This window comes from Cebus imitator, unplaced genomic scaffold (genome assembly GCF_001604975.1).
Source record: "Cebus imitator isolate Cc_AM_T3 unplaced genomic scaffold, Cebus_imitator-1.0 Scaffold625, whole genome shotgun sequence".
Taxonomy (NCBI): domain Eukaryota; kingdom Metazoa; phylum Chordata; class Mammalia; order Primates; family Cebidae; genus Cebus; species Cebus imitator.
This window is the reverse complement of record NW_016107940.1, coordinates 298,397-312,603: the sequence shown is the minus strand read 5'-3', so window position 1 is coordinate 312,603 and position 14,207 is coordinate 298,397. Positions and strand designations below refer to the sequence as shown.

The 14,207-nt window shown below is 51.6% G+C and overlaps 1 protein-coding gene across 5 annotated transcripts in view; it reads left to right on the top strand.

Moving 5' to 3' along the window:
- TBC1D9B (TBC1 domain family member 9B) overlaps positions 1–14,207 on the top strand; it is a 50,161-nt gene that overhangs the window by 11,183 nt on the left and 24,771 nt on the right. For 4 of the 5 annotated variants that reach the window (XM_017517277.2, XM_017517278.2, XM_017517276.2 and 1 more), the window contains exons 4-7: positions 5,074–5,302; positions 6,193–6,451; positions 8,053–8,260; positions 11,326–11,538. In XM_017517277.2, the coding sequence (XP_017372766.1) occupies positions 5,074–5,302; positions 6,193–6,451; positions 8,053–8,260; positions 11,326–11,538 (909 nt within the window). The remainder of the gene's footprint in view (positions 1–5,073; positions 5,303–6,192; positions 6,452–8,052; positions 8,261–11,325; positions 11,539–14,207) is intronic. The other variant, XM_017517279.2, reaches the window with a different exon arrangement.

Below are 14,207 nucleotides of genomic sequence, written 5' to 3'. Positions count from 1 at the left end.
CCTGGCAAACATGGTGAAACTCTGTCTCTACTAAAAATACAAAAATTAGCTGGACGTGGTGACACATGTCTGTAATCCTAGTTACTGGGAGACTAAGTTAGGAGAATCGCTTGAACCCGGGAGGCAGAGGTTACAGTGAGCTGAGATCATGCCACCACACTGCAGCCTGGGTGACAGAGCAAGGCTCTGTCTCAAAAAAAAAAAAAGTAGCTGCATGTGGTGTTGGGCACTTGTAGTCCCAGCTACTTGGGAGACTGAGGCAGGAGAATCACTTGGATTTAGGAGGCAGAGGATGCAGTGAGCTGAGATCATACCACTGCACTGCAGCCTAGGCAACAGTGAGACTCCATCTCAAAAAAAAGAAAATAATTGAGATACTACTTATCAGTATATGTGGGATCAGTGAGAGCAATACAGAGAAGGAAATTTAAAGCTTTCAATCTTATAAAAGAAGGATGAATGAAAATAAATGAGCCAAGTGTCCAGTAAGTTAGAAAAAGGACTCCAGAGAAACCAAGAAGTAAGACAGAAGGAAATAATAGAGGGCCAATGTTATTTCTGTAGAAAACAAGGGAACCATAGAGAAGAGCAACAGATCCCCAAATATTAGCAAACCTATAGCGAAAGGGACCCAAGACAAAAGAGAGAAACCTCAAATATGCAGTGTTGGGGATACACCATGAGGAGCATCTGTAAAAAAAAATGCAAAGCTCTAAATAGAGACAGGATAACAAACAGCCTTAAACCAGTACCTTTAAGAATTTAGACAAGGGCCGGGCGCGGTGGATCACGAGGTCAAGAGATCGAGACCATCCTGGTCAACATGGTGAAACCCCGTCTCTACTAAAACTACAAAAAAAAATTAGCTGGGCATGGTGGTGCGTACCTGTAATCCCAGCTACTCAGGAGGCTGAGGCAGGAGAATTGCCTGAACCCAGGAGGCGGAGGTTGCGGTGAGCTGAGATCGCGCCATTGCACTCCAGCCTGGGTAACAAGAGCGAAACTCCGTCTCAAAAAAAAAAAAAAAAAAAAAAAAAAAAGAATTTAGACAAAAGAGGGCTGGACGCGATAGCTCATACTTATAATCTCAGCACATTGGGAGGCTAAGGCAGGTGGGTCACTTGAGGCCTGGAGTTCAAGACCAGCCTGGCCAACATGGTAAAACCTCGTCTCTACTGAAAATACAAAAAATTAGCAGGGTGTGGTGGCACACACCTGTAATCCCACCTATTCGGGAGGCTGGGCAAGAGACTCACTTGAACCCAGGAGGCAGAGGTTTCAGTGAGCCAAGATCGCACCACTGCATTTTAGCCTGGGTAGCAGAATGAGTCTCTGTCTCAAAAAAAAAAAAATTTTTAGATAAAATGGGCACTTTATTAGAATAATATTTATTAGGTTTCCGGTTGCTTCTGCAACAAGTTACCATAAACTTAGTGGCTTAAAAGAACACAAATTTGGCTAGGCACAGTGGCCCACACCTGTAATCCCAGCACTTTGGGAGGCCAAAGCAGGCGGATCACCTGAGGTCAGGAGTTCGAGACCAGCCTGGCCAACATGACGAAACCCCATCTCTACTTAAAATACAAAAATTACTCAGGCGTGATGGTGGGCATCTGTAATCCCAGCTACTAGGGAGGCTGAGACTGGAGAATTGCTTGAACCGGGAAGTGGAGATTGCAGTGACCTGAGATCACACCATTGTACTCCAGCCTGGGCAACAAGACAAAACTCCGTCTAAAAAAAAAAAAACTCAAAAATTTACTATGTTACAGTAACATAGAGACCAGGAAGCCAGAATTGGTCTCACTTGGCTGAAATCCAGGCGTTATCTGCAAGCTGTGTTTCTTCCAGAGGCTCTGAGGGGAGAATTGTTCCCTTTCCTTTCCCAACTTGTAGAGGCTGTCTGTATTCCTTGGTTTTTGGCCCCTTCCTTCATCTTCATGCCAGCAGCATAGCGTCTTCAGCTCAGCTAGTCTCTTCCTTCATCTACCCCACTCCCTCTCTCCTCTCATCACCTCACCTTCTGTCAGGGTCACCTCCCCTCTCAAGATCTTTAGTCACTTCTGCAAAGTTCCTTTTGCTAAGTAGGTCACATATTCCAAGATCCTGGGGATTAGGATGTGGACATCTTTGTGGGGCCATTGTGTGTCCTACCATGTAATACAACTTAACTGCACAGGGGCTCAGGAAGAAGTAGGAAACCTGAAAATGCTACAACTGTTAGAGAAATTGCATTCGTAATTTAAAATCTACCCAGTGATTTTACAGGTGGATTCTATCTGTTAACTAACAGGAAATTTCAACCCCATGAGCCAGTCCCCTTGGTAGGAACTGTTCCTCCTGAGTGGAGGCTGGAAAATGGCCTGTGGGCTCAGGGCTGGTGAGTCCCGGTGAAGAATGCAGAGGGAAGCACAGAGCAGGCCATTGACCTGGGACAGTGGCCTGAAGGGCAGTGCTGCTGAGATAGCTGCAGAGATGGTTGGGCCACCATGGGCTGGCCAGGGTTGCCTCTTTTCTTTCCATGGTTGGGACACGTTTTCAGCCTCCCAGTAGGGTAGAATCAGAGGCAGCAGAAAACCAAGGTAGAGCCCTAATAATGAGGAGGGTGTTTGCCAAGGCTTTTCCCAGTCACAGGACTAGATCCTGTAGCCTGGTTCCTGTAGGAGCACTCTGCAGAGGCACCAAAGGCCCCTGGAGAGAGATGTTTAGATCGCAGCTGTGGTGATGCTAGTAGAAGGGAAGAAAAACCCTTTTTCCTTCTCCCCATTTAGGTTCTTGTCTGGGGCTCTGTTGCAATAGACAGATTAATAAGAGAAAAGCAGAAGTTTACTAATGTATATATCCCATATATTCATGGGAGAAATTCTAAATAAACTCAAAAGTTTAGTTAGAATTGGGTTTATACAGCCTCTTAACACAGCAACAGTCCACTTAAAGAGCAATAACAGGACGGAGGAAAACAGCTTAGGCTTCCAAGGGCAGGAAACTGAGAAATGTAAAAACATGGGATGAAACTAATGGACTAAGGCTTGTTTGCAGACACTTATGGTGTCATCTCTGGGCTGATAGGAATCTAGAATTGTCTTTGGTAAAGGTGAATGTGTATCCAGCTTTTATGCAGAAAGGGGGAAGGCAGAGAGAGCTTTTCCTGTGTTTGCTGCTACTTAATTGTCTTTAGCTCAAAATACTTATGTCAAAGAGGCATGTTTTTGGATGACATATTCTGATTTCCTTCCCTGGCTGCTCTGAGAAATAGAAGAAATCAGAGCAGGCCCCACCTTTCAGTCCTCACTGAGGCTTGTGGCTGTCCTCACCGAGGCTTGTGGCTGTCCTCCCTGCCCATGGACAGAGCGACGGGTGGCGGCACAGCCATCTGCACTGACCTTGACTTACTTTGGTTTATCCTGTAATTGTCCTAGAAAATTAATATGTACATTTTGAGCTGAGGACACTGAGGACCTCTTTTACCCCAGGAGGCTTGGGGCTAGCTCAGTGCCCCAGGGGGATGTCTCTGGGCACCCCAAGCCCAGCAACAATGGCAACACCATGAGGGAGTATGGATGGGTCCTGAACCTGTGGGTCCTGCCGCTGTTCTGTGTGCAGGGCTGAGAGGCAGGTCTGGCAGACAGTGGGTCAAGTGCATTACATCCTCCAGGATGTGATGGGAGAAGCACTTTACAGAACAGGGCCACAAGGTGATCCTGTTTGGGCAAATAAAGGGGAAAAGAGGAAAACATGCATTTGCTTATGGATCCATCAGTGTTCGCATGCCAAGAGGGAACCAGGAAAGTCACTACAGAGGACAAGAGAACATTCCCTTTTCATTGAACACACATTTCTACTATATGCATTCTTTTTTTACCGTGTTTATGGATAATATGTTTCAACAATTTTACATGAAAATAACTGAAATGGGCCAGGCATGGTAGCTCACACCTGTAATCCCAGCACTTTGGGAGTCTGTGGCGAACAGATGAGATCAGGAGATCGAGACCATCCTGGCCCACATGGTGAAACCCCATCTCTACTAAAATACAAAAAATTAGCTGGGTGTGGTGGCACGTGCCTGTAGTTCCAGCTACTCGGGAGGCTGAGGCAGGGGAATCTCTTGAACCTGAGAGGCAGAAGTTGCAGTGAGCTAAGATTGTGCCACTGCCGTCCAGCCAGGATGACGGAGTGAGACTCCATCTCAAAAAAAAAAAAAAGCCAGGTACAGTGGCTCATGCCTATAATCTTAGCATTTTGGGAGGCCAAAGCAGGTAGATCATGAGGTCAGTAGATCAAGACCATCCTGGCTAACCCAGTGAAACCCCATCTCTATCAAAAATACAAAAAATTAGCCGAATGTGGTAGCGTGTGCCTGTAGTCCCAGCTACTCAGGAGGCTGAGGCAGGAGAATCACTTGAACCTGGGAGGCAGAGATTGCAATGAGCTGAGATTGCGCCACTGCTCTCCAACCTGGGTGACAGAATGAGACTCTGTCTCAAAAAGAAGAAAAGAATGGAAATATTCATTTAAAAATTGGCCAGACACATAGTGACTCACGACTATAATCCCAGCACTTTGGGAGGCTGAGGCAGGCAGATCACTTGAGCCCAGGAGTTTGAGACCAGCCTGGGCAATATGGGAAAACCCCATTTCTACAAAAAATACAAAATTTTCCAGGTATGGTGGCGTACTCCTATTGTCCCAGCTACTCAGGATGCTGAGGCAGGAGGATGGCTTCAGCTGTTGGGTCAAGGCTACAATGAGCCATGGCTGAGCCAGTGCACTCCAGCCTGGGTGACAGAGTGAGACCCTGTCTTAATTTTTTTTTTTTAAGCCTCTGCTCACAGCCAGTGATGAAAATAGTTCAGGGAGTTGCAGGAACTTGTCTAGAGGGTCACATAGGCAATATCTGTTGTCCGTGCGCCTTGACTGCAAGCCAGCAAGAGCTACTGACTGTTACCACCTGTTTCTGTAGCCCTTAGACCAAGGTCCCTTTAGTCCTGGGTTCCCTGGGCCTCTCTGCTCCACCCTTTGATCTGTCCAGGACTTTGCAGGGCAAGCCCTTGTCCTCTTGCCTTCCTCCAGGGCATCATTGCAGAAGAGAACAAGAACCTGCAGCCCCAGGGAGACGAGGACCCCGGGAAGTTCAAGGAGGCCGAGCTGAAGATGCGGAAGCAGTTTGGGATGCCTGAGGGAGAGAAGCTGGTGAATTACTACTCCTGCAGCTACTGGAAGGGCCGTGTGCCCCGGCAGGGCTGGCTCTACCTGACGGTCAACCACCTGTGTTTCTACTCCTTCCTGCTGGGGAAGGAAGGTGAGCCAGCCCCTCAGCGTGCCCCAGCCCCTCCGTGCCCTCGGCCCCCAGATACTCCATCCCCACATAGCTACCAGAGGGATCTCCCTGAAACCCAAATGCCACCTTAGCAGCCCGGGGTGGGACTGCCCAGCCTTGGCCAGGTGTACACCTGCTCCCAGCTGGCTTTTACCATGCCTACCACTTGCTATAGGGTTCTCCACATGGTGATTTCACATGCCTGCCCTGCCCTCTTCTGCCAGGCTGGCATATTTGGGGCACACGTCTGCCCCGAATTCCTGGTGATTGCATGTCATGCATTGCCTTGGGTGCATGCCACAGCCCTCACCTGCTGCAGGTCTCTTCCTGCAAACACCCCAGCCACAGGATGGGAGCCTGGTTCCCCAGCAGCTCCACAAAGAGCCCCCAGGGTCTTAGTCATCCCCAAGCCTACCAAGCCCTTCTCCCTCCTCACCTCCCTCAGCCCACAGACTCCCTGTGCCCTCTCCTGCATTTGCTGCTTACCGGTCACAACCAGGTGTCCAATCACCTCCTATCAGCTGGGGCCGGGTCCTGCTCTGTGTAGGCTGTGCCGTGCTGTGACTGTTCACACATCAGTGCACTCCCACTCAAGGGGGCTGCTGGGTGGGTCTCAGTGGTTCACATTCGTTCCTTTCACCTTCAGCCACTGGTGGGGCAGACACTGTGTATGGTTGGTCTGGAAGGCAGCGGACACCTCAGTGGCCTGGTCTCTCCATATGGAGGGTGTGACTCAGCCCACCAGGCCTGGGCACCCAGGGCACACAGGAAGTGCCCCCAGAGAGCAGTTCCCTGGGGTGGGTCTGGGGTACAGATGGGCATCTCACCCTGCCGGGCCCTAACACGCGGTGTGTCTGTCCCTGTGGACACAGTGAACCTCGTGGTACAGTGGGTGGACATAACACGTCTGGAGAAGAACGCCACCCTGCTCTTCCCTGAGAGTATCCACGTGGAGACCCGTGACCAGGAGCTCTTCTTCTCCATGTTCCTCAACATCGGCGAGACCTTCAAGCTCATGGAGCAGTTAGCCAACCTGGCCATGCGGCAGCTGCTAGACAGCGAGGGCTTCCTGGAGGACAAGGCCCTGCCTAGGCCCATCCGGCCACAGAGGAACATCTCAGCCCTGAAGCGGTGCGTTGCCCTCTAGGGCTGGGGTAGGTTCATGTGAGCCAGGTTCATTGACCGTGGCTGGGACCTGCCTGGTCCAAGTGTGTAGACCTGGAGAAGGTATCCACGCTTCCCCGTCACGGGCTCCCCACTTGTGAGGGAAGTCAGGTTAACAGATCATTGCAGTACTGTGTGGAGAGGCAGCAGTAAAGAGTAGTGATGTCTTGAAGATAACACTAACGGGGAGGAGGTTCTTCCCATTTATTCCTCTTGGTCCTACGATGGAAAGAGGCGCTTACATCCCTAGGTATCAGACAAGGAAGCTGAGGCACAGAGAGGTTAAGTAACTTGCCTGAGGTCCCTCAGTGAGCAGTGGAGTCAGGATGTAGCCACCTCAGCCAGGGTACTCTGACACCCCCCCCCCCAGGAAGGCTTCAGTGAATCTGGGCTCAAGTGCACTGCGTCCATCCCACTGTGATTGACAGCTCTCCTGTATACCCCAAGACTCCTTCGCCAGAGGCCCCTCACAGCCATGGGGACCCCAGGGATCCTGGGTTTGACAAGGAAGCAGGCCTCTGGGTCTGAAGCCAGCCAGGAAGATGGGCCATTTGTGGGTCCGAGGTCCCTGCTGTCCTGTCCAGGGGATTGATAGATAGGAACACATCATAGCAGCTGGCCATCCCAGGCTTATGTTTGGGCTCCTAGGTTGTAGCTTAATGGGAAACTCAAGAGGCTGGCCAAGATCCCTGAGGTTCCCTGGGTCCCATAGCCAGCCAAATTCATACCCTTGTGTTCAGTGACCTCATTCCAGTCAGATCATTTCCTGCATTGCACCCACAGACCATGGTCTAGGCCCAAACTCTAAGGTCCACCTCCAGGACCAGAAAATTGTGCAAGCATGTCGCCCTTGGGATGCGAGTGGCAGGTTGGCTTGTGCGACCTTTTGGAAAGAACACAAGCAGAGATAGAACATGACCGCGCCTGGCACTGCTGGTGAGAGTGCAGTCAAGCCCTGGTCAGGCTGCTGTAACCCAGGGTAGGCAGGAGGCTCCCTTTGGAGCTGGGAGAGTTTGTATGGACAGAACCACTGAAGGGGTGAGGGCCTGGGCCAGACACCTGTCACAGCCATTAGATACACAGGTGTGCTTTTCTGTTAGCAGCTACATGCTTTAGTTTTAGCTCCACACCTCCCTGTGGGGAGCTCCTCACCTAGATTTCAATTCCTCCCTATGGGGTTAGGCCTGTCCAAGGTGGAAGAGCTGCCCCAGGCCCCCCATCTGAGTGGGATCCAGTGCCAGCACTATGGGCTCTGCCCGCCCTTCATTACTAAGGGATGGGTTGCACATTGCCAGGCCAGCATCTAGGTGTCCTTTTCAAAGCAGTCTCAGAACAGATGGCTGGCCACTTCACTGGTTATGTGACTGTTTCACCTTCTGCCTGGTCACTCAGTATGCATCTTTTATTGAACTCTAAGGTCCCTGAGCATGACTTACTCAAGGGAGAACCTCAGGGATCCTGAATCTGATGTGGAAACTGAGGGCTGGGGAGGCCCCGTTGCCTCCTTGAGAGTGTGCTGGTCCTGACTTTGTCCCCTTTCCTCCTGTCCTCCCACCTTGTTTCCCCAGAGACCTGGATGCCCGAGCCAAGAATGAATGCTACCGAGCCACGTTCCGGCTGCCCAGGGATGAGCAGCTGGACGGCCACACAGGCTGTACCCTGTGGACACCGTTTAACAAGCTGCACATCCCCGGCCAGATGTTCATCTCCAACAACTACATCTGCTTTGCCAGCAAGGAGGAAGATGCATGCCACCTCATCATACCCCTGAGGGAGGTCAGCATCCCCTGGTTGGGGGGCCAAGGCCTTTCCAGGCCCAAGGGATCCGTGGGCTCAGGGACCAGCCTATCATGCTCTGCCGTGGCTCGCTGAGGGGCACCTGGGAAGAGGCCCCGGCCCAGGCAGTCACATGTCACTCAGTCATGGGACAGGTGGAGGGTGTAGGCTGAGTGAGCCCCTCCACAGGCACCTGCCCTGTGGGGGAGGCAGGCAACATGGTGGGGGCACACTCCTTGCCCTATCAGGTCACTTGCCTAGTGGAGACAGGGCCTCCCACGCATGAGTTTCTATCAGGCCTGCCTTCCGTGCCCTGCAGTTGAATTTTGGCAAAGCACTGCTCTGTGGCTGGGCTTAAAGGGCCATGTACCTATACCAGTCACACATGTCACTTTCAGAGGCCACCTCACCAGTTCTCTCCAGACACACCACCTTGGCTGTGGCTCAGGCTCCAGCAGGCCATCAGAGGTCAGCCCTCCCCTGTTGCGCAGGGTTGGCTCTCACTTGCTCCTTCTTGGGTTTCTTGGGCTTCCACAGTGACCCTGGTGGGAACAAGGCGATCTGTCCTGCACTGCAGTGAAGGGATGTGGACAGCAAGGACAAGGGCCCCCACCCAAACAGAAGGCATGAGACTGACTCAGGACAGGTCCAAAGGCCTCCTTTTCCTTGTGGCCAAGCAGGGCACTGACTTTAATTATAAGAAGCAAGTGAAGGCTGGGCATGGTGGCTCACACCTGTGATTCCAGCACTTTGAGAGGCCAAGGCTGGCTGATCACGACGAGGTCAGGAGTTCCAGACCGGCCTAGCCAACGTAGTGAAACCCCGTCTCTACTGAAAGTACAAAATTTAACTGGGCATGATGGCACATGCACCTGTAGTCCCAGCTGCTCCGGAGGCTGAGGGAGGAGAATCACTTGAACCCAGGAGCGGAGGTTGTGGTGAGCTGAGATTGCGCCACTGTACTCCAGCCTGGGCAACAGAGTGAGACTCTGTCTCAAAAAAAAAGATTCTTCCCTGGCATTTGCACAAAGCCCTCAAGTTGTAAGTGTGGCCGAGAATAGGTGTGGGAGAGTTGCTGCCTCAGTTTCCCCAAGGGAAGTCAGAGGGAAGGAACTCAGAAGAGCCATAGCTCCAAAACCTCCAGTTTGAGAGGCTCAGGTATGACCCAGACCTCATATTCTTTTAGCACTAGGGCCCTGTGGATCTGTTCTAGGCGCTGTACTGACCTGGCCCCCAGGCCTAGGGGTCTTCCTGACACCTGAGGCCCCATTTGAATTTGTCCTGCTGGGCTCTTGACATCTGTGATGGTAGAGAGCCCTGGCTGAGCTTGGGGAGCAGGACTAGCCCACCCTGGAGGGCTGGGTGTGCTCTGGTGATGGGGCTCTGCACCTGGTAAAGGTGGAGGTAGCGTGCTCAGCTAGCGCTGACCCCTCAACACACCTGCTCCCCCACGTTCCAGCCTGCAGGCTCCTGAGCACGCAGTTCATTCTATGGGTCTAGTGGGCTCTTGAATTTCACTCCCAACCATGCCCTTCTAAGCTTCCCTCAGGAAGTGACCCCACTTCCACCCTTTGCCCAGGTAAAATCTATGTATCAGCCTAGATTCTGACCCCTTCCTCCTCCCTGTGTCCTCTACCTACAGCATGTCCTGCCGGCTTGCCCCACAGAGCTCAGCCTTTCCTCTCCACCGCCACTACCTAAGACACCATCATCTGCTTTAGACACTCCCTAACCACATTTAACCCCCGCCCCCCTCTTTTTTTGTTTTTGTTTTTGTTGTTTTTAAAGACAGGCTCTCACTCTTACCTAGGCGGGGGTGCAGTGGTGTGATCATGGCTCACTGCAGCATCAATCTCCTGGGCTTAAGTGATTCTCCCAACTTGACCTCCCAAGTAGCTGGGACAGCAGATGCACGCCACCACACCTAGCTGGTTTTTTTAACAGAGACAGGGGTTCACCATTTTGCCCAGGCTAGTCTCAAACTCCTGGATTGAAGTGATCCTCCCTCCTCAGCCTCCCAAAGTGCTGGGATTACACACGTGAGCCCCTGCACCTGGCCTAACACACTTAGCCCCTTTATGACGCATCCTCCTACAGCAGCCAGCGAAATTTAAAATGTCAAGTCAAAGCATGTTGCCACCCTGCTTAGAGTCCTCTAGTATCTTCTCCCACCTGCCTCCTGTGACCTGTGAGGCCTTCTTTGAGCCTCTGCCCCCTCTCAGACCTGTGCCCAGGCATACCCCATGTATGCACATGTCCACATGTATATGTTCACACACAGACATAAAAAGTACACATGCACACTCACCCCTCCCCCACTCATGCTGTCCTGGCTTCTCTGGCCTTCTCTTCCTCCCTTAGGCAGTCCCACCCCCCTCTGCAGGGTGACTGCTGTGCCCCCTGCCAGCACTCACCTGGCTGGACCAGGCCTTAGCTCAGTGGCCGCCTCCCCATAGGTGTCCTCAGTGCAGAGCTCCCTGGGGCCACCCAGCCTGCCCTCTTGCCAGCACTCACCCCTGATGACTGTGCGCAGCTAGTATGTCCCTCGTCATCTCCCTGCCAGGCCTTGGGCTCTGAAGAGGTGTCCACTGAAAGCCTGTCCTGTGCCCTCCATGCCTCAGAGGGGTTCAGAGCTGAGCTCTAGGACCCCTGCTGTCAAAAAGTGTTCCCTGGGAGCAAGTGCAGGGGACAGTCCTGCAAGCAAGGAACTGCTTGCCCTGCTTTAGTATAGCCTTCTGAGAGCCAGTAAAGGCCAGCAGCTCCCAGATGAAAGGAGGGACGGAATGAACATGCTGCTGGCCCATGAGCATGGGCTGAGCACTTTACATCATCATCCTCAGAACCTCACTGCACGGCCAGTGTGCTTGCCCCCACTGCCAGGAAAAATGGGACCTTAGAGGCTCAAGCAGCTTGCTCAAGGTTACATGCAGCAGGTTGCAGAGTCAGGCCACTCACTGCATTGTGCCCAGGAGAGGACAGCTGCAGGACAGTCTCTCATTCACAAACCATACCCAGCTGCAGGGCCTGAGATGCAGACACCGAAAAGAGTGCTTCTGCCTTCTCAGGTGACCATTGTCGAAAAAGCTGACAGCTCCAGCGTGTTGCCCAGCCCCCTGTCCATCAGCACCAAAAGCAAAATGACATTCCTGTTTGCCAACCTGAAAGACCGTGATTTCTTGGTTCAGAGGATCTCTGACTTCCTCCAGAAAACGCCATCCAAGCAGCCAGGTGGCATCGTCGGAAGCAGGAAAGCCAGTGTTGTGGACCCTAGCACAGAGGTGAGAAGCCCCTTGGGAGCAGCAGGGTCGAGTTGGGCCCAGGAAGAGCCAGGGCAGCCATCAGCCTCCCTGCTGCAGCCTGATCCCATGGTGTCTGCTGTGGGCCTTGGGCTGGGGGCTGATGTGTGACAGCTGGCAAGAGACCCCTAGCCCAGCCTCATGCTGCCCAGCAACATCACAGCCTCTCTGCACCCCCAGCCACACACCCCAGTACTCATTCCTGCTGGGCCCGTTGACAGGAACCTTCTCTGGCCATCCTTTTTGCATTGCTGCTACACTGAGAGCAAGGCCACACTGTGGAGGCTGTACACTTTGGCTTTGTTCTCATGGCCTTTCCTGCCAGGCTTTCAGTCCGAGGTTCTTGCCAGTAGAACTGTAATATCACTATTATACCAGCAAACTTAACAATAATTCCTTAATATCATCAAATATTGTATTCACATTTCCCCATGTGCAAGTGTACTTTTCAGTTTTATTACTTCAACTGAGGCACACAAAAGTCATACATGTCACTGTTGGTTGATAGGTCTCTTATATCCCTTTAATCTATGGGCTTCTGCTCCACCTAGCTCCTCTTTTTCCTTCCGCAATATTTTGTTAAAGGAATTGGTCACTTGTGCCATAGAGTCTGTCATCATCTGGTTTTGCTGATTGCATCTGCTGCAGGCATCTGTCATCATCTGGTTTTGCTGATTGCATCTGCTGCAGGCATTTAGCAAGCTCCTATGTCCCCTGTTTGCTTTAAGTTGGTTGAGCAGTGAGACCCAGAGCCATGATCACATTCAGGCTCAGTTGATTTTTGTTCTGGCAGATCTGCCTGTGGGCAGGCTTGAGGTGCTGTGTACTTTCAGCAAGAGATGTCTGGCAACTGGCCACATCTCTGTGCCACTGTCAGTCATTGAGAACATGCCTGGCCCCAGCAGCCAGCAGCATGCTCATTCCTTCCCTCCTTTCATCTGGGAGCTGAAATTCTCCCAAAGAGGGAAGCTGACCCCAGGCACAGTTCATAGAGAAAAAGCAGAATACATCTTTTACTCTTCCCTCTTACCAGTTGTCAAAATAATGATGAGTTGGTTTTCTAGTGTCTTCCACATGTGACCAGTAAGTTTTTTGGTTTACTTTTTATTGTAATTATGACTATATAGATTTAAGCAACTGGATATGTGTCTTTCCACTGGAATCACTATTATTCTATCTGTGGCCTGAGGGGCTCATCTGGCATGGCCCTGAGAGTCCCTGGGCACAACACTCATCGTCTTTGAGTCCTTGCTTTCTGGTGTGACAAGGTGAATGTGCTGCTGCTGTCGTTGAGTCTGAATTTGCAAAAACATTTGTCCATTAGAAGAGTCCATATGCAAATCCACAGCTCCAGCTTCTCTGGAAAAGTCAGTGCCCAGCTCTACAGGCCCCATTCCCATTGGGCAGCAGGCATGGGAGCTGTGGCAGCATGTGTCCTCAGTGCTCTAGAACCCTGCGTGGTCCGGCCCAGGCAGGCCTTTACACCCCTATAATAGATGCTAAATAAATTACTACATAGATGAGTGGGTGGGAAGGAGTAGGTGGAATCAGTGTAGATTAGACAAATTAAGAAAGGTGTGGAGGAGGTTGGGCTTCATCTGGGATTTCAAGAAAGAGTGAAGTTGGATTGGGTGGAAGGGGCAGTGAGCAGGGTGGTCGAGCCTCCTCTGCCTCCATGAGGCCCCACACTTCCTGACGACTGAGTAAGCACCACTCATGGCCCCTCCCAGGCACTTGGCTTTGTGCATCCAAGCACATGTTATTGCATTCCTGTTAGGTGCCAGCTGTTATTCCAGGCCCCAGGAATAGAACAGTGAACATATTGGACACAGTGCATGTTCACTTAGAGCTAATATTCCAGTGAGGGAGACAGTAAGCAAATAAACATACAATATATCAGGCAGCGGTAAGGGCTATGGGTAGAAATAAAGCAGGATGAGTGGATCAGGAGTGCCGGGGAAAGAAGGGCTCCGTTTTCTCTCTGATGCTCGTGGGCAGCCTCTCTGATCAGGCAGCACTGGAGGAGAAACTTGAAAGAAGCAGGGGAGCCAGCCATAGCATGCCTGGGGACGGGTGTTGGAGCAGAGAGCACAGGAAGCTCAGAGACAGGATTGGGTGTTGCACAGGCTCCTGGGATTAGGGCTTAGGTCACTGACCAGGTGTAGGAGATGAGACCAGAGAGGTGGCAGAAGGCCAAGTCACCAAAAGCCCTTAGGCCCTGTGAATGCTGCAGCTTTGACTCTAAGTGAGATGGGAAGCCAGTGAAGAGTCATGACCAGAGGAGGGCACGACCTGTTTAAACATTAATGGGATAACTGTGGCCACCCACTTTGTCAATGGATTAGAGGTGCCTTCTCTAGCAGCCACGTGTGGCTATGGAGCACTTGAAATCCGGCTGATCCCAATGGAAATGTGCTGTACGTATTCAATTTACATGGATTTTGGAGACATAATATGAAAAGAAAAATAAAATATCTCCATCTTTTTTTTTGAGACAGAGTTTTGCACTTGTTGCCCAGGCTGTAGTGCAATGGCGCCATCTTGTTGCCCAGGCTGTAGTGCCATGGCACCATCACCACAACCTCCACCTCTCGGGTTCAAGCAATCCTCCTGCCTCAGCCTCCTGAGTAGCTGGGATTACAAGCATGCGC